Source organism: Martes martes (genome assembly GCF_963455335.1).
Source record: "Martes martes genome assembly, contig: scaffold_435, whole genome shotgun sequence".
NCBI lineage: Eukaryota > Metazoa > Chordata > Mammalia > Carnivora > Mustelidae > Martes > Martes martes.
In genome coordinates, this window is record NW_027666389.1 from 2,988 (window position 1) to 29,086 (window position 26,099).

The following is a 26,099-nucleotide window of genomic DNA, read 5'->3' on the forward strand; positions in this document are numbered from 1 at the left end:
TTACCCAAGCATTCCTGACTCTTTGGTCTTTATGATGTAGAGGAACATTAACAATGTATGAAACATATTATTTCGGCCCTGGAACAAGAAGCCAGCAAGATTTAAACCAAGCCAAACAAAAAAATTATGCAAACCAAACAAAAAGATAAATGCAGATCCCATCAATTCACATTCTACTAACTCACAATTCTGTGTAATTCAGACTTTCATCTGCATGGATTTGGACAGAAACTTCAATGGTCCAAAATATTAACACTATCAAAGCTGAAATGTTAAACTTGCAAAAAAGGAAATTAATATTCTCTCCTAGGAATTTGATGGAGAATACAATTTATGATTATAGTCAATGTAAAATTTCTTAGTAAAGAAGTTGGTAGAACTGGTAGAAGCTGCAGAACTGATGCTTGCAGTCAAGATTAAAATGCCTGAATAGAAATGTAAACTGGTACAATAATCTTTTGTATAAAGTAGTTTGAAAATGTATTTTAAAAGCCTCGAAAATATTCTGTAACCTAGAATTCCACTTTGGAACTTTAAGCTAATAAAATTCCCCAAATGCAGATAACTATATCCATAAAGATGAATACTCAGCAGTGTTTATGATAATGAAGAATTAGAACACCCAGAATGTCCAATGGTAGGGAAATGATTGAATAAATTATGTTATAATCTTACAATAAACTTTTTTACAGCCATTAAAAAGTGTTTCTATGGAAGCTTTTTAATGGGATGGAAAATTACGGTTTTTTAAGGTAATTAAATTAAGAAGTTAATTTTTTAAAAGGAAATAAAATTACATAAATATGATTTCAACCCACAAAGTATAGCACAAAGACCAAAATGAAATTTACCAAAGGCAATACACCAAAAATGTTAACAACAGGTGCCTTCAGGTAATGGAATAATGAGTGATCTTTCTTCTTTTTTGTTATACTTTCCCAAGTTAAGCATATATTAATAGTTAAAAAAAGGGATATTCAAGAAACGCATTTTCCCTAATTTAAAAAGTTTACCTATTCCATAAATAAGAGACTCTAATTTAAAAAATATTATCAAAGCAAGTCATCCATGACACCCTGTAATAGCAATTTCTACATTTAGAGGTACCTTTGGAAGATTGTAGACATGACGCTGGTAGATTAGCTCATAATGGGGAGGGTTGATAGCACTCTGATAAATGCAAAAAACATTCTCATTTGTCACATCTGTAAAGAAAATATGCTACATTAAAAAAAAAGCCAACCCCTCTCTATATATATCTCATGTGAAAATCTCAACGTATTCTTTTAGGAAGTTTATACCTGGTTTATTTGGTGTCTGAACAAAGTGCTGAGACGTAAATGTTTTTCCGTCAGGGTACTTTGGATGTGGAGGTAATCTGGAATCGAGGTAGGTGCAAAATACATGCATGATGATCTGAAGATGAGAAAACAATTTTTCAAAATCAGCATGAAAATCTATCATGGCTTTAAGCCTTTGTTTATAATGACTCCAATTTTTAAACTTCTCCCTATAGAGAAACTAGCAAAAATGCTTTCAAGTGGTTACATCTGCAAGATGAAATCTATAAAACGAAAACAGAAAAGCAAGACATTCCCAGTTTTCTGTTAAGTGGATCATTCATACCCATATAGTTAACACAAAAAAACAAGATAAAAATACAAATACATTCTCAATTTGAGTATCAGCACTTGAAACTTCATTTTTACATCTAGCAGTCACTATAAAACAATAAAGAACATGATCTTGAAAAACTCTTAAATGCTGAAAAACATTATACTCTTTGATTTCAACAATCTTAATTCTAGGAAACTTTTCTTTTTTTAAAGAGAGTATGAATGTTGGAGCGCAGGGAGCAGAGGGAGGGAGAGAGAATTTTAAGCAGGCTCCACTCCCAGAATCTTACAGCTGATCTCATGACCCTGAGGAGATCATCACCTGAGCTGAAATCAAAGGAGTCAGAGGCTAAAGCGACTGAACCACCCATGTTCCCCTAGGAATCTTTCTTAAAGCCATAATCCCAAATAAGAAAAAAAATATGCGTCACGATATTTCCTGCAATATTATTTAAAACAGAAACTAAGTAATTCTCAAGCTTCTAGCTCCAATATAGAAGAACAGTTAATTAAGAGTGTGTAGTAATGAAAAAATACTTAAACACTGCAAAAGTTAAAAAAGAATACAAAATTTTACGTGTGGGATGATTACAACTATGATAAAAACATTAAAAAATAGTGCAATATAAGGGAAAAAATGAAAAGAAAATTCACCAAAATACTAACAGTGGTAAAGATGATGGTACAATGTAAAATTTTTATTTCTACCTTAGTTTCTAAAATTTTTTAACACTTATTTTTGTAATGGAAAAATAAAAGTACATAAGTCCAATAACATGGAAGAATGTTAAACCAAAAAAAAAAAAAAAAATTGAAGTAGGACTTACAGCAGAATCAGTGGGCAGGTCTGTATCCCACTTGCGTCCTTTGAAGTCTCCACCTCTATTCCATCGAAATGAACTCATACAGCCTCCCTGAGAAAGTTCTGGAGCAACAAGGGTGAAATTTAAAAAGCCAAAAAAAAAAAAAAATAAATAAAAACAAAGAAAGAAAGAAAAGGAAAAAAGGCCAAGGTGCTACAATAAAGGAAGCATATCATCTGATGAAAACCCCAAACATAAACAAATACAAGATATAAAAGAAATACACATTACCATGAAGAAAGAAGAAAGAATCAGACAAACTCAAAATGTGGGATAAAACTTCTGGGTTTTCAATGAAGTCAGTGTCACGTAGGGAAAAAAGGTGCAACAGAACTGTTCTGGAGAAAGTGACCAAAGAAAGATAAAACAACTTACAGTAATATGTGAACCTATACTCTATTCTGGTTAGAAAGAAAGGATATGTAACATTCTTTGGACATTGGGAAATTTGAATATGAACTGTATACTAGATGATATTATAGAAATATTGCTAATTTTAAACAACTGTTAAGTGTATTGGAGTTATGTAGGATAATGTTCTTATTTTTAGGAATTTGCATGCTGAAAAGTAATGATGTCTGTAATGAATGGTAGAGCAAAAAAAAGCATATATGTATATATGTAGAGAGAATCAATGACAGTGAAATGTTGGTAACTGTTCAATCTAGAAGGCTTAGCTGTGCTTAACCTTTTTTGTATATTTGATATAGAATATAATAATATTTTATATGTACTTTGCATACATGTGTACACATGTGTACTTTTTTGGATATACAAATAACCTGCTATCTATCAGGCAATCTTGCCAACAACTGCAACCTGAATTTATAGGAAATATGGAGAACAGAGGATCACATAAAATTACACCCCATGGGGACATAGTCAGTAAAATCCACACCATGGGCAACTCTACAGGAGAAACAATCCAATTTTTAAGTTGCAGGAAAAAACAAAAAGGATGGATAGGAAACCTATAGCTTAAAAGGCACTTAATTTTTTTTTTTTTTTTAAGATTTTATTTATTTGAGGGGCGCCTGGGTGGCTCAGTGGGTTAAGCCTCTGCCTTCGGCTTAGGTCATGATCCCAGTGTCCTGGGATTAAGCCCCGCATCGGGCTCTCTGCTTAGCAGGGAGCCTGCTTCCCCGCCCCCTGCCTGCCTCTTTGCCTACTTGTGATCACTCTCTCTCTGTCAAATAAAGAAATAAAATCTTTTTTTTTAAATAAATAAAATAAAAAAAAAAAGATTTTATTTATTTGACAGAGAGATAGAATGAGCACAAGCAGGGGGAGCGAGAGGCAGAGGGAGAGAGAGAAGAGCCGGATGTAGGACTCAATCCTAGCACTCTGGGATCATGACCTGAGCAGAAGGCAAGATGCTTAATGGAGTGAGCCACCCAGGCACCCTGGAACTCAAATGCTTTATCAACCAGTCATACCATGTAATTATATTTGAATCCCAATTCAAATAATACCAGAAAAAGTAATTATACATTTTATGAGATGGCTAGAAATTCACACATAAGTTATATACTTCATGATATAAAGAAACTTAAAAAAATATGAAGTGTGATAATTGTACTGAGGTTATATTTTTAAAAGGCCTTATCTTTGAGACACATACAGAGCTATATACAATACGGAAAGGGAGGAGGCAGATGGGGATATGGATAAGGCTTGGGATGCCCAGGGACTGATGGCTGCAGGTCCAGGGGCTATGTCTAAAAGGCTTCAGCATACTGTTGTGTCTAGTTTTATGAATATCTGAAATCTTTTTTTTTTAAAGATTTTATTTATTTATTTGACAGACAGAGATCACAAGTAGGCAGAGAAGCAGGCAGAGAGAGAGGAGGAAGCAGGCTCCCTGCTGAGCAGAGAGCCCCAATGTGGCGCTGGATCCCAGGATGCTGGGATCATGACCTGAGCCGAAGGCAGAGGCTTTAACCCACTGTGCCACCCAGGCACCCCATGAATATCTGAAATCTTATAATAATAAAAAGTTTCCTAAAAGTCATGATAAATGATTATTCCTGAAACCTAGTCCAAACCTAGGGAAGAGAGGGGGCACCATAACGTTTTCAAATTAAAATTTATGGTAAATCTGAAAAGTGAAATACTATTTCTAAAACTTGTTTTAGTGATGAGAACATTTTACAGTTTATCCAAATAAAAGCAGGGAAGCATAAAGAGAGACCGTGGGAATATCAGGAAGGCTAAATTTCCTGATTCTCAAGTCAGTCTCCTCAGAAGATCACATTTCCCTCCAATAATCTGGACATAACAGAAAGACAAAGAAGCAACATATTAAATATGAATTTTAAGAACTGAAAGTCAGTTCAGCATGTTCAAACTATAAAGAATCACATAGTGGTATCCATTCTTGGTAGAGTAGAAATGAGTGAAATGTTTACTTGAGCCCATGTAGCTCATATTTAAGTTTCCCTATACAGAATAAAATTAATTAATACATTCAAGGCTAACTACATCATTTTGACAATTCCTTTATTTATTTACTTGACACACAGAGAGAGAGGAAGAGAACGAGCACACAAGCAAGAGGAGTGGCAGGCAGGGAGAGAGGCAGAGGCTTAACCCACTGAGCCACCCAGGCGCCCCTCCCATTTTGACAATTTTAAGCATATGAAATATAAAAACCAAAAGCTGTTCAAGAATAAGCCTTAATTAAGCCATAATTAAATATATACTTACAAAATATAAGATACTCAGTCTTAAAAAATTTTTTTTCCTTGTTACTTTTTTTTTTTTTTGAAAGAGAGAGAGAAAAAGTGTGCATGAGTTGGAGGGGAGGGGCAGTGGAAGAGGCAGAGAGGGCATCTCAGCAGGCTCCACACCCAGTGCAGAGCTGGATGGGGGACTTGATCTCAATGACTTGATCTCAATGACCTAAGCCGAAACCAAGAGTCACTACCGAGCCACCAGGTACCCTTCCTTGTTACTTTTATTTATAACATCTCAAAGTAGTGAAATTTTTTCCTTTTCAAATTACTAGTTACCTTTGATCCTTTCAAACAAGTACTCCTGATTTGGTGTCAGGTCCAGATACTGCACAATTGTATTCAAAGTTGGAATGAGAGGAGCTTTGACCAGAGCAGCTTGTTTCAAGCTAGTAATACTAGCCTCTGTTAAAAATAAAACACACAGAACAGATTATTCTTCATGTGGGTCTCTAAAAGAACTTAAAATGCTTTTTCCTCAATACTTGTCGAAGGAATAAATGAAAGCAATAATAGTTTAACAATTTGCATTATCTACTTTACTTAGAATTTCTTTTTATCATTTCCGGCATAGTGGCCAGATTTATAAGAACAGAAACCACATGCATACACACACCAAAAGCAGCAGCCAAATCCATGCTGACAAATCTATAAACAGCTAATACACAAAATATTTTTGTGGGGTACGCAGAGAGATACATAAGAGCTTTCAAAATCAGGTTGAGTTAAAAGTTGCCTGTTATGCCACTGATAAGCAGAAACTTTTTATGACAGTGATTTCTCTTATCAAGAAAGACGACTATGCAAAGAAATAATAAACTAACAAATTTTCAGAATGTCTAACCTCACTAGTAATACTCAATGCTGGGAAAAAGGCATTCTTCTTCTGTGTGACATAGTTGCTAGAGCATAAACTGGTATAAGCTTTTTAAAGGGTTATGTATGTCAAAAGCCTTAATGCATTTATTCCTACTGAACTAACTCCACTTCTAAGAAATTATCCCTAAGAAATAATTACAAATGTACACAGATATTTAGATAAAAGGATATTTACTCACAGCATTACTAATAACAAGAAAGGGCAAAAGCCCAACATTTTAGATAATAAAGATGACTTAAACACAATATATCACACATATAAAAATGAAGTACAATCTAGCTACAAAAACAGTACTGAAGAATATTTAACAAAATAGAAAAACTGGGATGAAAGTAGGCAACAAAACAGTATGACCCCAATTTAATTAAAAATATGTACATATGGAGAACCTGGGTGGCTCAGTTGTTAAGTATCCGCCTTTGGCTCAGGTCATGATCCCGGGGTCCTGGGACTGACCCTGCATGGGGCTCCCCGCTCAGCGGGAAACCTACTTCTCCCTCTCCCACTCCCTCTGCTTGTGTTCCCTCTCTCACTGTTTCTCTGTCAAATAAATAAGTAAAATCTTCAAAAAAAAATGTACATATATGTTCCCTATTCCTTCAACTCTTATATACTTTAAAAGTTACAATATTCTTAAATAATGGTATAACATACAATTGAGACAGATATATACACTAACATATATATTATATATACACTAAAATATATATTGTATACACCAATATTAAATATAAGTATATAACTATATATATTAGTATACAGTACAGATATATAATATATACATATATACACACACTTACATAGTATCTACATATAGAGAGAGGGAGAGAGAGAGTGAGAGTTAGTCAGTATCATAACCAAAAATAATAAACTGGCTGTGACTTAAAATTGATAGTGATTTATCTCTGGAAGCAGAATTTACGGTAATATTCTTCTTTGTGTACTTCTGTCTCTACTTTCCAGCCTCTCTACAACAAACATAATATACACTGCATTTGTAGTCACAAAGCAATGTAATTCTTTTTAGAAAGCACATCATACTGGTAAAATGTGGAAAATACACATTTTAATAGCTCCCCCTCTCCCCATTTTTACAGTGTTTAAAGAAAGCTCAAAGAGGACAGGCACTGGTTCAAACAACATTACCAAGATCTAGAAAGTAACCATTCTGGACTTTGGAGTTAACAGAGCTCTGGCCTCAAATCTCTGTTGTGTGACCCTGGGCAAGTTACCAAAGCTCTGTGTGTCTTAGCCTCAACCATAAATGGGACACTAACAGCTAGTTCAAGGTTAATGTGAGGGTGTGCAAATTACCTATGAGACATCTGGACATTCAGTAAATAGACACCTTTGGGATATACAATTCTGCTCTTAGTCCAGAGGATAAAGATTGATTAAGACACCCAAAATAAGTAGAAAGTACTAATGTGCAATGCAAAGCACTTAACTATTTCAAGGAGAAATTTATTCCCTAGAAAGAGGTGGTCGACTACGATATTCCTTATTTATTTTGAAATCTAATTACTTAACACTAAATAAGTTATGGTATATATATTTTAGGCAAATTGTATGGAACCTTAACAGTTTTATTTTTTTGCAGGTAAGAGAGTTGAAGATAGGTGATTTTAAATTGGCATTATTACACATTCTTTATGCTTTGTACAACTTTGGAATTAATATCTGATAAGGGACTTGTATCTAGAATATATAAAGAATACCACAATGATAAGAAGACAAGTGATCCAATTTAAAAATGGTAAAGGATTTGAAAAGATATTTCTCCTAAGAAGATACACAAATGGCAATAAGCACACGAAAAGATGCTCAACACCAGCAGCCATCAGGAAAATGTAAATCACACCCATTAGAACAACTATGATAAAAAGGACAGATAAGTATTGGTGAAGATGTGAGAAACTGAAACCCTCATACACTATTGGTAGGAATGTAAAATGGTACAGCTGCTTTAGAAAAGAGTCTGCTGTTCTTCAACAAGTTAAACATGGAGTTACCATATGGCTCAGCCATTCTACTCCTGGAGAAATTAAAACATGTCCACACAAACACCTGTATACAACTGTTCACAGCAGCATTATTCATAATAGCCAGAAAGTGAAAACAGCCCAAACGTCAATCAACGGATAAATGGGTAAACAAAATTCAACAGATCAATATAACAGGATATTATTTGGCAATAAAAAGAAACAAAGTACTGATAATGTTGTAACACAGATGAACATTGAAAACACAGGAAGTTAAAGTAGCCAGTCACAAATGACAACAGACTGTATGACTCCACTTATGTGAAATATCCAGCATGGGTCTGTCTAAACTGGTAGTTGCCTTGGGCTGGGGAATGAGTGATGGGGGAATGGTATGAAGGGTATGTGGGGTTTCTTTTCTGGGTGATGAGATACTCTAAAATTGATTGTGGCTGCACAACCCAAACCTCTGAACTGTAGACTTTAAATGGGATAACTGTACGGTAAGTAAATTCTATTTCAATAAAATATGTATTAGAAAAAATGTATGTAAGAGACATTTAGTTTTGTCTTTGAGATAACAAAGAAGTTTTTATTTTATTTTTTTTTTTTAACTTTTTTTAAAAATTTTTATTTATTTGTCAGAGAGAGAGAGAGTACACACAAGCAGGCAGAGAGGCAGGCAGAGAGAGAGGAGGAAGCAGGCTCCCTGCCGAGCAAGGAGTCCGATGTGGGACTCGATCCCAGGACCCCAGGATCATGACCTGAGCCAAAGGCAGCAGCTTAACCAACTGAGCCACCCAGGCGTCCCAACAAAGAAGTTTTTAAATAGCCTGGTACGAAAAGAAAATTTCTACTTGGCAGATTCACTGATAGTAAATCAAATGCTGCGCTCTGTTTTCACATACCTCCTATCTGAAGCTCAGGACAGCCCATCCGCCTCATCTGTGTGCTGACAGACTCCATCTCTTGTACGAGGGGCACTAATATTGTCTCATTGATCCACTAGGAAGAAACGAGGCAAAGATTTGACACACATAATTCCAAAGCATTTCTCAAATAATTATTTTCATGAAATGCTAAGAATATTTTTACTGTCTTCTTGAATATTAACAGAGTATAATAAAAGAGAATGAATGCTGAAGTTCAGAGAGTTAAGCAAGCAAGCTATAGAGTGTAAGTTAAGTCATAATCTTAAAGCACGTAGGCCTGCATTTTGTTGGAGAGAATATAAAAATTTCACTTCTATCTTTTCTTTCTTTTTTTTAAGATTTATTTATTCACTTGACAGAGAGATAGCACAAGCGGGAGGGACAGAGGAAGGGAGGGAGAGAAAGAAAGAATCCCAAGCAGACTCCATGCTGTGTGTGGAGCCCTATGTGGGGCTTGATCTCCTTAACTGTGAGATCACGACCTGAGCTGAAACCAAGAGTCGGACGCTCAGTAGGCTGCACCACCAGCGCCCCGTATTAAGTTTTTCTTAAATTTTTATGATTATTATACTTAGCTAAAAGCAACTCATTTCACTTATTCATTCTTCCAACATGTATTCAATGCATTCCACTTACCAGCCACACTTGGGCTGCAACAAAATTACCTAAGGGGTTCAGGACTATGTTCCCTTGTATCCCCATGAAGGAATTTTTGTTTAAGAAAGACATCCAGGCTTCTGGTTCAAGAAAATAGGCTGCAATTTTCATCACTCACTCTCGATACTTTATTAAAATTATAGTAAAAGAATAAAAGAAGAGCACAAGTGATTTCAATGATTTCTAGAAGATGTATAGTGGATGCATGAGTGCTGAAGGATGGGAGTGGAAGTAGTAGCAGCCTCTGCAGAATCTACATGGAGCCCTGAGTGGAGGAGCACTCATGTGTCCTCAGAACTTGGGATCTTCTAGTACCTTCCAGAGCAGGAAAGAGGCAGGGCTGAAACAAGGGAACTCACTTGCTCTGGATGAGTCAGCCTTCCCAACCTCCAGGCTAAAGATGAGAGGGTTCTTCTCCAAAACAGTAAAAGAAATTGAAATATTCTGAAGTAGATTCTAGTACATATTACCTTCTCTCTCTAACTTAAAGTTCTCTGAGGCGATGACCTCATTCATTTCCCTCACATTTCTGGGTATATAATAGGTTCTGACAGAAAAACTCTTTGTAAAAATAAAATGGAAAAAAAAAAAAAAGGAAAAACTAAACTAAACTACTGGTGCCCGGGTGGCTCAGTGGGTTAAGCGTCTGCCTTTGGCTCAGGTCACGATCCCAGGGTCCTGGGATTTGAGCCCCACCTGCTTCTCTCTCTCCCCTTGCTCATGGCTCTCTCTCTCTCTCAAATACATAAATAAGTAAATAAATAAATAAATAAATAAAAATCTTTTTAAAAAATGAAAAAAGTAAAATAAAATTGAGCTGCTGGTAAAGGGAAAAAGCTCCTAATAACTAAATATATTATCCCTTAATCCACTCAAAATAAATGGATTTACTAAATACGGAGAGAAAAAAATCCTGATGAAAGCAGACACCATAAGGTAAATGTGTTTATCCTTACACATGTGCCATCCATATTGTATTTTTTTTTAAAGATTTTATTTATTTATTTGACAGACAGAGATCACAAGTAGGCAGAGAGGCAGGCAGAGAGAGAGGAGGAAGCAGACTCCCCGCTGAGCAGAGAGACCGATGCGGGGCTCGATCCCAGGACCCTGAGATCATGACCTGAGCCAAAGGCAGAGGCTTTAACCCACTGAGCCACCCAGGTGTCCCCCATATTGTATTTTTAATAATAATTAATTCTGATAATTCTAGTTAGTAATTAACACCTCTAAATTATATTCTAATAACACACTTTGTATATTAAGAGGTACTAGTATTATCCAAAGAGTAATGTCAGAACTTACATTTCTGAACTTAGCAGTCCATGAATCCATATGATCAAGAAGTTGTCTATTCATAGTCACTCTTGCCCAAACCTATTAAAAATGTTTAAAATGAACAATCAGTGAGGAAAAATCCTGCCAGAAATTAGTCATTTTCTTCCACTCTCAAAAATATATGGAAAAATATCTGAAAAACAACTTCACAAACATTGATATTGATCTAATTAACAGTGATAATTTTCTAACTTCCCACTTGGTTGCTATTCACGCAGACACATCTTTAAAATTCCTTACATTGGTATGTTTAAAGAACATTCTTGCTTTTATGAACAAATAAAAATCTTATATTTGGTATTAAAATGATGAAGTTACAGACTGTTGAATAGTCTAACCAAGTGTATTTTATTATTTTTTAAAGATTTATTTATTTATTTGGGGGGGCAGCAGGGGGAGGGGCAAAAGGAAAGGGACAGAGAAAAGCAGACTCCCCACTGAGTGTGGAGCCTGATGCCAGGCTGGATCTCAGGACTCTGAGATCACGACCTGAAACAAAATCAGGGGTTGGAAACTTAACTGACTGAGCCACCCAGGCATCCCAAATCCAAGTGTATTTTAAAGAGCAAGAGTCTTATGTATTAAGTACAAATAGATACTTGAGATATCTTCTTATAAATAAAGCAGACACCATAAGGTAAATGTGTTTATCTTTATGCAGAAAAATCTTTTAGGCAGGATGGTAACGTCAACTATGTGTTATAAAGAATAAAAGTGTACAATATAAATCAGCTTTAGGTACGACAGGCGTCTCTCCACTATTTAATATGTACCAGATTTATGTTTCTAGCCAGTAAAAGTGAAGAATACAGGGGTGCCTGGGTGGCACAGTGGGTTAAGCATCTGCCTTTGGCTCAGGTCATGATCCCACCTGGGATTGAGCCCCATGTCGGGCTCCCTACTGAGGGAGGAGCGTGCCTCTCTCTCTCCCTCTGCTCTTCCCTCTGCCTGTGCTCTCTCTCTCAAATAAATAAAAACTTAAAAAAAAAAAAAAAAAGTGAAGATTACAGAAAAAAAAGTTCCAGAAGTAGAAGAGACTTTCTAACAATCTGCAATCAAAAATATTAAGTCCCCTGGGGGAAATAATACCTTATACATTAATAAAAATAATTAATTCATTTTAAAAAATATTGTCATTTTTATTTCCCACTTACCTCCTCTGCTGCTTGTTTAGAACTGAGATCAGCTTCATCTTTGTTAGCACAGGGGGCCTGAGACCTGCAGGCAAGTTGATACTGAAACTTCTTTAGAGTTTGTGCATAATCTCCCATAGAACGATTATAGTTCCAGAAAGTGGGACTGGTGGAAGGCGAGGTAGAGTCTGGGCTCCCTACAATGATGAATTTAAAGAGCATCAGTGTGCGCTGTAGTAATTCTGACATCCAGAGTTAGCTCATGAACGCTGGCTATCTAGGCACCTAGGCAAGGGCAACCAAGGAAGACAAAGCCCCAAGGGATTCCTCTCCTCCCTGACACTTATCTTTAGAGAACATATTTTAGCCTGTGCTAAAAATTAAAAAGAACATTTACTGAGCAATATCATGTTAAGAACTCTAAGTGGTTGAAAGTGTTTATTTCTGTTGTAAAATTAAGCTTGTTTTATTCTGTAAGACTTTCAAATGATTCAGCAAGAAACAAAAGACACAATTCTTCAGGAAAGAAATAGGCTAAGGAAGTTCCCTGCTTGAATTTTTAGTGGCTCTTTCTGAATGGGACAATTTCAGTCTCCTATTAATAAACTACTTTCTGGGTCAGCAGCTAGGCTCGCTTTTCCCTGTACTACACTGCATTCTCTTTATAGCCTGTAATAACTCCTGTGTTGTATTAAAAGAGACTGACGATTACACTTCTAAATTACACATTTACTCTCAGGAAATGTTAATAGTTACATATGGGGACTTAATCCTCTAGAAGCTTCTACCAGAGTACTTGTCACACTTTAAGGTTATAGTCTGTCTTTCTACCAAAACAGAGTTTGAGCTCCTTGAGGGCAGGAAGTATTATTTTTCCCCAGCATTCCTGTGAACTGCTGCTGTGGCTGCTGTGGCGAGTTCTATAGGCTTTGGGAAACCTATCAGCTTGGATTTCGCTGCCCGAGTGGGAACTGATAACGAGGATATAGGCCTAGCACAGGTAGAGCTGGACTGAGACCCTTCTACTTCTATCCCCTGTACCCAGCAAAGGGCCAGGAACCTCACAGGCCAAATTTTTGGTAGGTAAGAAGAAAAATCTGTCCACTGGCACCAGGAGATAACAAGGAAATTTGTCTGTCTTAGGTCATACAGGGATTTAAAAATTATTCATTTTTGTATGGGTTTAGAATACCCATTTATACTACCTGTGAAGTCCAGGAACCTCCTAGCTCAGAAATTACCTAAGTTAGTTCAAGGTCAGTGATACTCCTTAGGCACTTGGCAGAGGAAATACAAAACTGCTAGGAGGAGAGAAGGCTTCTATCCAGTTTTCTCAGGACAGAAAAGCACAGATAAATAAAACCCTACTGCAGATAAGCTTACCAAAAACAAAAATATAGAAATCACAAGAGAAAACAGTTTCAAGCAAAGGTATCAACAAGACAAAAATGTTAGTATTTAATCTCTAAGAACTTTAGATAACTGAGCTATTGGACAGAGATTTTCATTTTTGATTTTTTTAAAAAGATTTTATTTATTTATTTGAAAGAGAGAGACAGAGCGAAAGAGATAACACAAGCAGGGGGAGTGGGAAAGGGAGAAACAGGCTTCTTGCTGAGCAGGGAGCCCATGGGGTTCAATCCAGGGACCCTGGGGTCATGACTTGAGCCAAAAGCAGACACTTAACAACTGAGCCACTCAGGCGCCCCTGGACAGACTTTTAAAGAGTTATGTTTAAAATGATTGAGATAGGAAAAAGAATGGAAAACATAAGAACAAAACCAAGATACTCTAAACCAAATCATGCCTATTTGAAAGAGAACCAAGTAAAACCTTGAAAATTGGGGCGGGGGGGAAACACCCACAACAAATTAAAAAACTCAATGAGTTAAACAGCAAGTCAGACACTGCTTAGGGAAGAAAGAACCAACAGTCAGTGCAAACAGTCAGGCTAGAACAAACCAACTGTGGGGTAAGCGGTAAAACAGAAGAATGCCAAACTACTAAATGTGGAAGAAATGGAAGTTTTAGGAAGTCTCCACTTTGCAACTACCACTGCATTAACTCATTTCGGAGAGGACCATCAACAGATGCTAAAACCACTCAGTGAAAGGCTACTGGGAAACAGGATTCACAAGTCTCAAAGTATCACACTATAGATTATTTACTAATTATAAAAGGGAAAGCCAAGGCAGCCATCATCTTGACCAAGTGATCCAATTTAATCTTACCAATAAAGGGACAAAATGGTATGTGTTTCCTGATATGGTATGTTGAAAGGAGCATAGCATTACCTATGTTGTATTCTTACGAAAAAATAGTATTTAAACTGATTCTAATCTTATCTAATAATGAAAAAATGACCACACAAATCCAAATTTGAAAAACAACTAGGCTGACGTCTTCGAACATAAATGTCATGATCCTGCATCAGTTAAAAAAAAAAAAAAGTAACAAAGGCCATTACTGGGTCAATTTGAAGAAATGTGAGTATGAATAATACTAGTATCTTAAGTATGATAATTATGTTATAGTTAGAAAGGAAAATGTTCATGTTCTTAGGAGATGTGTGTGAACTAATGAAGGATGGAGGAGCTAGTCAGCAAAAAAATGTGTGAGAAAAAGCAAAAGTGAGTGCCTGGTTTCTTACTATTGGAGAAAAGAGTTACAAATATGAAAAGGGAGGAGGCTGGAATCAACCCTGTATAGTTGGACTGGAATTGGGAGGCAGTAGTATGAACTCATGGTTTTTAATATATACAGATGAACAGATACAGAAATACAAATAGGTGTGTGTGTACATATATTCCTAGCTGTCTGTTCAGAGGACCTAGAGTAGTGATGTCCCATCAACAGTGGTATATCCAGTGCCTGGACATTAATTTCTAAATATCATTCTCCACTAAAAGCAAACATGGCCCCTTGGAGAAACAGATGGACTCCAGAGCCACTTAACCAGGGAAAGTACAAGAGGAGCCTGAAATATCTTTTGGTGCTAGAAAGTAAAACAAAACAACAAACAAAATAGAAGCCAGAGAATCCCACCAGTGAAATCTGAGACCATCTAACCATCAAAATAAATGACATTACTGGGGAGAAGAAAAAGCTCTATCTCACAACAGAATGCCAACAAATAAATATGAAAGGTGGCTGCACAACAATATAAATACACTTAACACCACAGAATTATACACTTAAGAATGGTTAAAATGGTAAATATTATGCATATTTTGTCATAAAAGATATTTAAAAAATGTAAAAGGGAATAATAAAGAAGGAATGATGGAATTAGAAAGTCCCTATGAGAACCAACATAGTAAAAATCAATTTTTAAAAAAATTTATTTATTTGACAGACAGAGATCACAAGTAGGCAGAGAGAGAGAAGGAAGCAGGCTCCCTGCTAAGCAGAGAGCCCGATGCGGGGCTCGATCCCAGGACCCTGGGATCATGACCTGAGCCAAAGGCAGAGGCTTTAACCCACTGAGCCACCCAGGCACCCGGTAAAAACAATTTTGAAAAGAAACTTAAAAGGATGTGAAAGCTAAGTCAAGGGGCGCCTGGGTGGCTCAGTGGGTTAAGCCCCTGCCTTCGGCTCAGGTCATGATCTCAGGGTCCTGGGATCGAGCTCTGCACCGGGCTCCCTGCTTGGCAGGGAGCCTGCTTCTCCCTCTTCCTCCACCTGTTCCTCCACTTTGTGCTCTCTCTCCGAAATAAATAAATGTTAAAAAAAAAAAAAAAAGCTAAGTCAAATATGATGAGGAAGAGGACATTTATACAGCCTCAAAGTAGCTCCTCACAAAATACTATTAGTAGCTCCTCACAAAATACTATTTATAAATTAATTTATACAAAATACTAAATTACCTAAAACCTACAGATAATGGGTCAGAAGTATAGGGATGGACATAAATACACCAAGCAAACACTAACCAAAAGAAAATTAGTACAGCTGTGTTAATATCAGAGAAAATAGAAGGCAAAAACCCTAAGAGATAAAGATAAAAGGAATAATTGGCCATAATGATATTAACAATCCTGAATTTATATGCACTTAGCATAATTTCCTACACATTTAGCAAATTTGACTGAATTACAAGGAGACATTTAATGGAAGACAATCAGTGGGAACTGTTAATGGATTTTCTTACTAACTAATAGATCAAGTGGATGAAGATTAATAAGATAAAGACCTTAAGAGCACCTTCAAGAAGTCTGGCTCAATGAACAAACATGGGGCCCAGTATTTAGAGACTATGCATTCTTTTCAACATACCAAGAACCATTTATAAAAAGTGATCACACAGGAAGCCTAAATCCAAGTCTTAAGAAATACCAAAGAGCTGACAGGGTATAGTTCACAATCTCTAGCCGTAGCACAATTCCCTTAGGGGAAGAATAAAAGATAACCAAGCCTTCATTTTGTATGTTGGAAATGAAAAGCAAAACCAATCACTAATAATACTTCTGATAAATAATAACAACCCTTCTCAATAACTCCAAAGGATCAAAGAAGAAATAAAAATGGAACCCAGAAAATATCTCGATAAGACCCAGATACGTCAACGGAACAACCTAGGTTGTTCTTTGCATGGCATTATACTCTATAATTTACAGTAAACTTGAAATATTTCAAAATTTAACAAGAAGAAAAAGCATGCATCAACAAATAACAAGATAATATTGATTTGTTTCTTTGACATTCCTGGCACTTTCAGGCAAAATTAAATTAAAAATCAATGGAGAGATTTCAAGTGACACAAAGAGCCATGGTCCAATAACTGACTTCCTCATTGTGGCCATGCTTTAGCACCTAATGTGCTTTCTGTGAAAGTTCCTGAGGGGAAAAAATCATTACTTGGCTCAATAACCTAATTTGGTTTCAAATAATTGACTTTGTTATAATCAAATCCACCCCAAACAGATTAAGATTTGCTAACATTGTTTCCCAAAGTAAACTAAAAGACAAGTTTAAAAATGTTCTGAAAAACAGCAGCACTTCTGAAGTAAATCCATTCTCTCTCCACCTCGCCAATCTTCTCAAGGACCAAAAGGAGACAACCATCACTTCAATAAGCGGTGCAATGCACTGATTTAAAAACGACTGATAGCCTCAACTTTTAAATAGAAAGTGTAACTTATATGAAAAAGCTTGCAATCTTAATGTAGATGAAAGGTTCAAGATTTCTTGGTTCAGCTACATTTTACTTTTTAAGTTTGGTAAACTTAATTCTAACTATACAAAATATAAAAACAAAATGTATTTCTCTCCTAGGTTATCAAGGTATATTGGTAAAAAAGAAACATTTATGGAGAGGAATCAAAATACTATAAATAATGAGTTAAGGGTAACATTAAGTAACACCAAATATATGTACATTAGGTCTAACTAAAAATATACATACGTACCCAGCTTAACTCTATGCTGTTTCTCTTCTTCACTTCTAAGAAAAGTATCCAAAGTTCTTAAGTCTGTCATGTAGTCTTCTTTGTCAGTAGGGGAATTATAGACGGTGGGTGAAGACCGGTAGCGAGATCTCAATCCACTGCTCTCCACTGGTCCAACAGTAGTAGGGTATGGAGAAGAAGGAGAGGGACTATAGCTTGCCATCTATACAAAATAAAAGAACTTCTTTTTTACTGAAATTTATTTGTTTCGGTTTTTGACTTTCAAAAAGTAACACACCAATTAGAATGGCCAAAATCCAGAACCATGACAACACCAAATGTTGGTGAGGATGTGGAGCAACTGGAAACCTCATCCACTGCTGGCGGGAATGCAAAATGTATACATAGTCATTCTGGAAGGCAGCTGGCGGTTTCTTACACAACTACACTACACTCAGCACATGATCTAGTAATTGTGCTCCTTGGTATCTACCCAAAGGAGTTGAAAACTTATGTCTACACAAAAACCTGCATACAGACATTTACATCAGCTTTATTTTAACTGCCAAAACCTGGAACCAATGAAGGCATCCTTCAGTAGAGAATGGGTACATAAATGGTGATACAGCTGGACAAAGGAGTATTATTCAGTATTAAAATGAAATGAGCTATGGGGCACCTTGGTGGTTCAGCATCTGACTCTGGATTTCGGCTCAGATCATGATCTCAGGGTCTTGAGATCAAGTTCCACAGAGCCAAGTCAGGTCCAGGCTGGGCGTGGAGCCTTCTTAAGATTCTCTCTGTCCCTCACCCTCTTCCCTTCACTGCCCACTCCACCCCCAACTCGCAGACGAGCGTTCTCACTTTAAAAAAAAAAAAAAAGAAAGAAAAGAAAAGAAAAGAAAAAGATGTGATCTATCAAGCCATGAGAGGGACATGGAGGAAACTTAAATGCACATTACTAACTAAAAGAAGCCAATCTGAAAACGCTACACACTGTAAGGTTCCAATTATATGATATTCTGGAAAAGGAAAACTATGGACAAAGTAAAAAGATCAGTAGTTGCCAAGGACCGGGGAAGATGGATAGGTCACAAAGGATTTTTAGGGCAGTGAAATTACCCTGTTATGATACTATACAATAATGGTGCATACATTTCACTATATATTTGTCTAAACCCACAGAATGCATACCACCGAGAGTGAGCCCTAAAGTAAACTATGGCCTCTGGGTGATAATGATGTACCAATGTAGGTTCATCAACTGTAACAAATATACCACTCTGGTGGGGGATTTTGATAGCTGGGGGGAGGCTATGCTTGTGTGGGGGTGAAAGGTATACAACATGTCTCTACCTTCCTCTCAGTTTTGCTACAAACCCTAAAAACTATTCTAAAAAATAAAGTTTTTAAAAGAAGCAATATATGCATGTTTTAAAAAATGGAGAGTTTGAAGAAAGTAAGTCATACTTTTAACTCCACAACCTAGAAATAATATAATCCCCTTTCATATTTTATGTTCAAATCTTTAAATGTACACAGATAAATCAATGCATTATTGCTTTTACATTATTGAGACAATACTGTTTAGTTTTATTACCTGTTTATTAATTTTTATTTTTAAAAGATTTACTTACTTTAGGATAAATAAGATGTGGTATATATATACAATGGAATACTATGCAGCCATCAAAAGAAATGAAATCTTGCCATTTGTGACGACGTGGATGGAACTAGAGGGTATTATGATGAGTGAAATAAGTCAATCAGAGAAAGATAATTATCACATGATCTCCCTGATATGAGGAAGTTGAGAGGCAACGTGGGGGGTTTGGGGGACAGGAAAGGAAAAAATGAAACAAGATGGGATTGGGAGGGAGAAAAACCATGAGACTCTCAATCTCACAAAACAAACTGAGAGTTGCAGGGCGGGGGCAGGTGGGTAGGGAGAGGGTGGTTGGGTTATGGACATTGGGCAAGGTATGTGCTATGGTGAGTGCTGTGAGTATGTAAACCTGGTGATTCACAGACCTGTACCCCTGGGGCTAATAATACATTTTACGTTAATAAAAAAATTAAAATAAAAAAGATTTATTTACTTTAGAGATGGAGACAAGAGCATGTGAGCATGTGCGTTGGTGGAGGTGATCAGAGGAAGAGGGACAGGGAGATAATCTCAAGCAGACTCCCTGCTGAGCGTGGAGCCAGAGGGCTCTATCCTACAACCTTGAGATCACCACCCAAGCAGAAACTGACTGAGCCACACAGGTGTCCCCTCATCATTGTTTTAAAAATTAACCAATGATTTTCCTATAAATAGTCTTACTGGCTATATAATATTTCATTGTACAAATATACTATAATTTATTTTTACATTCTCTTATTCTAGACATTCGAACTGTCTACAATTTTTGGCCACTGTAAATAATGTTATGATTAACATCTTTGTCCATAAATCTTTTTTCTTTCTTTTTTTTTTTTAGATTTTATTTATTTGACAGAGATCACAAGTAGGCAGAGAGACAGGCAGAGAGAGAGAGGAAGGGAAGCAGGCTCCCCGCTGAGCAGAGAGCCCGATGCGGGGCTCGATCCCAGGACCCCGAGATCATGACCTGAGCCAAAGGCAGGGGCTTTAACCCACTGAGCCACCCAGGCGCCCCCATAAATCTTTTCTTAATTTCTGAGGATGTTCTTCAGGAGATTCCTAGAACTGAAATGACTGGATCAAACCATATGAACATTTAAATGCATATTTGCATTGTATTAAATGAAAATACAATTCAGAAGAAACTGATAGGAGGACATATTTTGGTATATATCCATCAGCATTACTACTTTAAAATGTTTATTTGATATAGAAGAATTTTTAAAAATTTACATTTAACTTGTGTTTCCTCATACTTATGAAGTTAAACACTTTAAAAATAATTACTGGTCACTCTATTATCTATTTTATCAACTATCTGCTCCAGTACATTGATAATTATTTTTATTGGGGTTTCATTATCAATTTATATAAGCTTGTCAAAAAGCAAGGATTAAAAAATCTTTTAGTTTAATAATGTTTGAAAACAGAAATGTTAATCCTCTTCCACACTTATGGGGGTGGAGCCTATTTAAAAAAAATCCTCACAGGGGCGCCTGGGTGGCTCAGCGGGTTGGGCCTCTGCCTTCGGCTCAGGTCATGATCTCAAGGTCCTGGGATCGAGCCCTGCATTGGGATCTCTGCTCGGCAGGGAGCCTGCTTCCCCCCTCTCTGTCTGCCTGTCTCTATGCCTACTTGTGATGTCCCTCTGTCAAATAAATGAATAAAATCTTTAAAAAAAAAATCCTCACATATGCTATGATATTTGGGCTATATAAACCATAGGTTTATTCCTACTCAAGGGGCATATTTTATGCATAATGTATATTACCTTATTTTATCCTCTCAATAATAGGTAAATATTACTACTGTACTAATTTTGGATATGAGAGGTTAGGTAACTCACTCAAGATCCTACCAGGATTTCAATCCAATTTTCTGACTACAGAATTTATGCTTTTAACACGTTTTACTGGATCAGAATTAGCTGTCCATACACTACAGAATGTGGTAACTACTGAAGATGGGTCTCAAAACTTTCATAATCAAAAATTTAAAAGTAACTTGTTTCTTGAAAATTTAAAAGAACTCAATAGCAAAATTTCAGGCTCTAATATACTCTGCAGATATATTTGATTAAAGTTTAAAATTTTTCTTCCATATTTATTTAGGTTTTCTACTTAGTCGATCTTGGCATTTTCTCTCTAGAAAAATAATTATTCTATTTCATTAACTTTTCCAAGGTATTAGTTTGTATTCAACAAATACTTATACGGCATCTATATTCCATACACTGGGCTAAGAAAACACAGATGAATAAAAACACACCATCTTGTACTTGAGGTTACAGTCTAGTAGAAAAAGATAAACAATGTTACAAACTTTATGTAAAGAGCTATTTAGCACAGATTAATAATAGTTTCTAAGAAATAAAAATAACTTACTTATTCAAGAGTAAACCATGGTATTTCCATTAGATGAGTATTAAGTAGCCATTAAACAGAAAATATGTTTGGATAGTAAGAATATGAGTGATTTTTCTTTTCTTATGAAAATGAAAGCTATTTTTACAAGTCATATTTACCTATGGGTTGTGAGTTATCACCATATATACATTTCCTCATAATACTTAACTTGTACAAGATGTTCTAAATTCTATTACTTGCCAAAATTATTATCAGGTACCCAGTTGTATCGAAGTTCATTACAAATAAATATTATATAAAGAATGAGGGCAGTGTGTTTTCATTTCCAGACATTCCTCATTTAACTAGCAGCTACAGAGATGTTAGTCTAAATAGTAAGAGCATCCAAAAATGTGACTATCCTGGGATCACACCTGAGCCAAAGGCAGACACTTAACTGAGCTACTCAGGCACTCCTGATTTTTTTAAAGTAACCTCTACATACAACATGGGGCTTGCACACACAACTGCAAGATTAAGAGCTGCATGCTCTACTGACTGAGTCAGCCAGGTGCCCCTGACCATCTCTTTAACGCTCCTTCTATGCCCTTACACTTCAGGCAGGAGTCATAATTTCAAATTCGTCAATTTTGCTTCTATCAAGTTCAAAAATGAGAACTATATCCCACTTAACTGTGGGAGCTGGAATGAAGGTTTCTATTCATCCCTTTCGAGAGGGGTGTCCATCCTCAAGAGTTCAACTACACAACTCCTCTTAGGAGGTAATCCAACATGATGAAAGCATTAAAATCTTATTTATTTATTTTTAGATTTTATTTATTTATTTGTGTGAGAGAGAGCGAGTGAGAGAGGGCACCCACAAGCAGAGGAAGCGGCAGGCAGAGGGAGAAGCAGGCTTCCCACCAAGCAAGAAGTGGGATGCAGGACTCGATCCCAGGACCCTGGGATCATGACCTGAGCCAGAGGCAGACGCTTAACCAACTGAGCCACCCAGGTGTCCCAGAAAGCATTAAAATTTTATAAGGATATACAAACGTTTCACATAAACAAGCAAAGAAAGAGGGCAAACATGAATTTAAAAACTAAAGTAAAACATTACCATAGTCTCAACTGGTTTGAAAAACCCTGCAGAAAGATCCTAGATGGTGACCCTCAACCCATTATCTTTGCAAAAACTAGTACTTTTTCTTTCATCTTCGGGTGTATTATAAAGAACTTCTGACTAGGTATCAGGATCTGGGTTCTGTTCTTGGCTCTTAAACGGGCAATTTGGGCAAGTCAATTACCCACTGTTCCTCAGTTCCCTCAGTGAGAAAATGAGTTTTGACTCATTTGCTGATTTTCAAGGTAGCTCCCCATTCTAAAATAATGTGACTGGCCAAGAGAAAGGATTCGTTACCTTATTATAACCACTGATGGGAGAGTAAGTCACTCCAGGGCTATAGGAACCGCTGCCCCCTGATGATAGACCTTGCAGCTGGGGGCTATATCCAGTTATACAGCTGGTGGTGAACTTGGGGCTGGTACTGGGTGAACGAGATGGGCTATAACTCAACACACTCTGACCCTGAATTGAAGGAGAAGGTGGAGAGGGAGGGATTTGGGTTGCTGCCAGATCATGTGGAGGAGTAGTCTGTACAACTAGAAGGAAGGAAAGAATAAATAAATAAAAAATGAGTGAATAAAAGATGTGTGTGCATGTGTAAATAAAATTTCTATAAGAACAGATTTAATGAATTGAATCTTTCTCAAGAAAAGAGAAAGTAACAGAGTGACTTGGTTGTTAAGTTACATAACATATTATTACCTAAGGACACAAAGTAGTTGCTTACCGTTTCCACAGATTTCAAAGTAAGAGATTAGCTTCAATGCAACAAGAGTCATTTAATTTTAATTGTAATTAAACAACGGAACAAACTTTCATGAGGCTGTTGAATATTATTTCCATTCAGTTTATACAAATAGGAATGATAATCATTGGTCTTAAGACAATTTATTATAGACTTGCTTAATATAGTTGAACCAGATGGCCTCAGAAGTCCCTTCCAGCTCAGTCTATAAAAAGGGCAAATTAAATTGAGAAAGATTTATTGCCAACCTTTCCCCCACCTTTGCAAAAGATATAAAACACTTACCAGCTGTTTTCAACCCTAAAAGTGTTTGCTGTCCAGGGCTAACCACCAGACTTGTTGGTGCCACAGTGTATTTGAAATATCTCCAAAAATCAAATAAGGCGTTTAGGCTAAAGAGGGAGGCAAGGGCAAGCTCTGGAAGAGAACAATATGTTATATTTTTAAAAAGGGAGGCAGAACATTTAAAGGGGGGGACAAAACTCTTCAAACTTCAGCAAGTTAACAAAAAAATTGAAAACCATCTTCCTACTCCTCATAATAGTTACCATTTAATGAATGTATACTTTATACAATGTTTATTACATAAATGTTTATTATAGGACACTTACTAGTGAATTTCAAAATATTACTGGACACCTGGCTGGCCCATTTGGTGGAGCATGTGACTCAATCTAGGGTTGCGAGTTCAAGCCCCACACTGGGTGTAGAGATTACCTAAAAATCAAAAAATCTTACCAAAAAAATAATCACTAATCCTTACAACCTTGTTCAATAAATATTTTGACCTTCATTTGACTACAGAAGTCAAGTGACTTTTGCAAGAACACACAGCCAGTTATTCATGATTACACCTCAGGTATGCAGATACCAAAACTTGCTTATTTCCTTGCCACACCACCTCCCTATCACAGACTCGAAGTTAATGTCTGTGTTAGACTATGGAATTCACTCTAATGGCCATAAAGACTCTTCATATCCCGGGACTACCGAAGAGCAGAGAGAAGCAGACAGAGGAAGTAACAAGTAAACTGAGGAAGGCATCAATGGAATAGAAATCTGGTTGTTCTTGAAAGGAGCAGTGGTAGGGAAGTAGGGAAGGCATTTCAGAGAGAACAAATCACCACCACCAAACATTGTTTTTCATCACAGAACTCCAACGATTACCTGGAATTTACTGTTTAATTTGTTTCCTCTACTAGAACGTTCCTTCCATGAGGGCAGGGACCTTGTTCCCTTCCTACTGTATCCCCAGTTCTTGGAACATAGTACACACTCGAATATTTATGGAATACAGGGACGAATACTAAATTGAATTGAACATGAATGCAGTTTTTCATCAGTAGTAAATCTAAATCACAATAAAAATTAATTACTTACCAATATACCAGAGGGGCCAGTATGTCACATTATAATACGAACTAATCAATTTTCCAGTCCTGAAAAAATTAGACAAAGTCTTAAAAAAAATCATCAAAAACAACAAAGAGAACAAACACCCAAAATCAAAACAAACACCAAAACCTGTGGAACCGACCATTAGCCTCTTCAAGTTTCACTTTTTTTTGGCTAATTAACTTACATTTCAGTGTATATCATTCCAGCCATAGATACATTTAGGAGTCCCCAGGCTAAAACCACTTTCTTAGCTTCTGTTTCTTTTCTCATCTTGATGGTTCTGTCAATAAGGGAAGCACTAGGATTTGTCTCCCTTTGCATCTATTCAAAAATAAAAAGCACTGGAATTAGTGAAAAGAAACCACTTCTCCATTTAGGAAACTTGTGTCCTTTATAACAGTAACTAAAAACTGCACGTTTTCTTTATGTTTAAAGTGTCTTTCCAAAATTTTTTACATTTTACTATTATTATATGAAAAGGGAATGCTAAATTATAAGTTTATTGGTACCATATTGTAATCAACAGAGAACTGGCTGGTCACTTCAGAGAACAATACTTGCAATGAATAAAAATGTCTTATTTTGTATTTGAAGGATGGTGATTATATCCACAATTATTCTGTACTGTGCTTTTCAAGGATGTTACAAGGACTAGCCCAAGAGCTAATTTAAGAAACTCAAAATACCAAGCTTTGGGAGAAAATACTCCATATTAGCTAAAGCCATGAAAGACTCTCCTCTTAACATCTTCACGCAGAAACCATTAACTGCCTACCATCGTGAACAACTGTCTGCACTCGGCCCGTCGCATGCCAGGGACCCCTGTTTTGTGTTGCTGATAAAGTTTAAGAATTTAAGTTTTTTAAGGGTGAACACTCGTGGTGTGAAGGGAATGAGAACGACTCGGGAGTGTGCAGTTTGGGCCCACGTGGGATTTATATTTCCTCTGTTTCGCTAGGCCTCATCTTAGACAAACATAAGACTCTTCCATCCATAGAGTACAGAGCAGTACCCTTCCCGCCTCCCAGCCCGAGTCAAAACTTCCCAGTCCCCAGAGATTCCCTCCCTGGGTCTCCCAGCACAAACTTTAGCAACCCCTATGGCTTCTTTCGTCCTTCCACTACAGGTGATGGGACGCCTGGCCACACTCCCCTTTGGCTGAACCCTCGCCGGATCCAGTCACGGAAACCCCACGACCCGCGTGGACTCCGCCGCCAGGAAGCACAAAGATGACCCCCAAAACGCACCATGTTCTTCGGCCGGAAGCCGCGGGCTCGCGCCACACCCTACTGCACATGCGCGAAGCCAAGCGCGAAGGCG

At 36.8% G+C, this 26,099-nt stretch overlaps 1 protein-coding gene across 3 annotated transcripts; it reads right to left on the reverse strand.

Annotated features, from left to right (window-relative positions):
- TMEM209 (transmembrane protein 209) lies at window positions 1-26,099 on the reverse strand (the record flags this gene model as incomplete). 3 transcript variants are annotated; one of them, XM_080831608.1, is made up of 14 exons in its annotated part: window positions 26,027-26,099; window positions 24,964-25,100; window positions 24,762-24,820; window positions 23,667-23,798; window positions 22,931-23,172; window positions 17,542-17,743; window positions 12,155-12,330; window positions 10,968-11,039; window positions 8,982-9,078; window positions 5,491-5,616; window positions 2,444-2,541; window positions 1,302-1,416; window positions 1,108-1,205; window positions 1-78 (listed from the first exon to the last, which is right to left on the reverse strand). In XM_080831608.1, the coding sequence occupies exons 1-14, from the start codon at window positions 26,027-26,029 to the stop codon at window positions 1-3; spliced, it is 1,635 nt and encodes a 544-aa protein (XP_080687734.1). In that variant the 5' UTR covers window positions 26,030-26,099. The 3 variants fall into 3 exon arrangements, with proteins under 3 accessions (XP_080687734.1, XP_080687735.1, XP_080687736.1); XM_080831609.1 differs by having other exon boundaries at window positions 25,866-26,042; XM_080831610.1 differs by lacking the exon at window positions 1-78 and having other exon boundaries at window positions 1,152-1,221.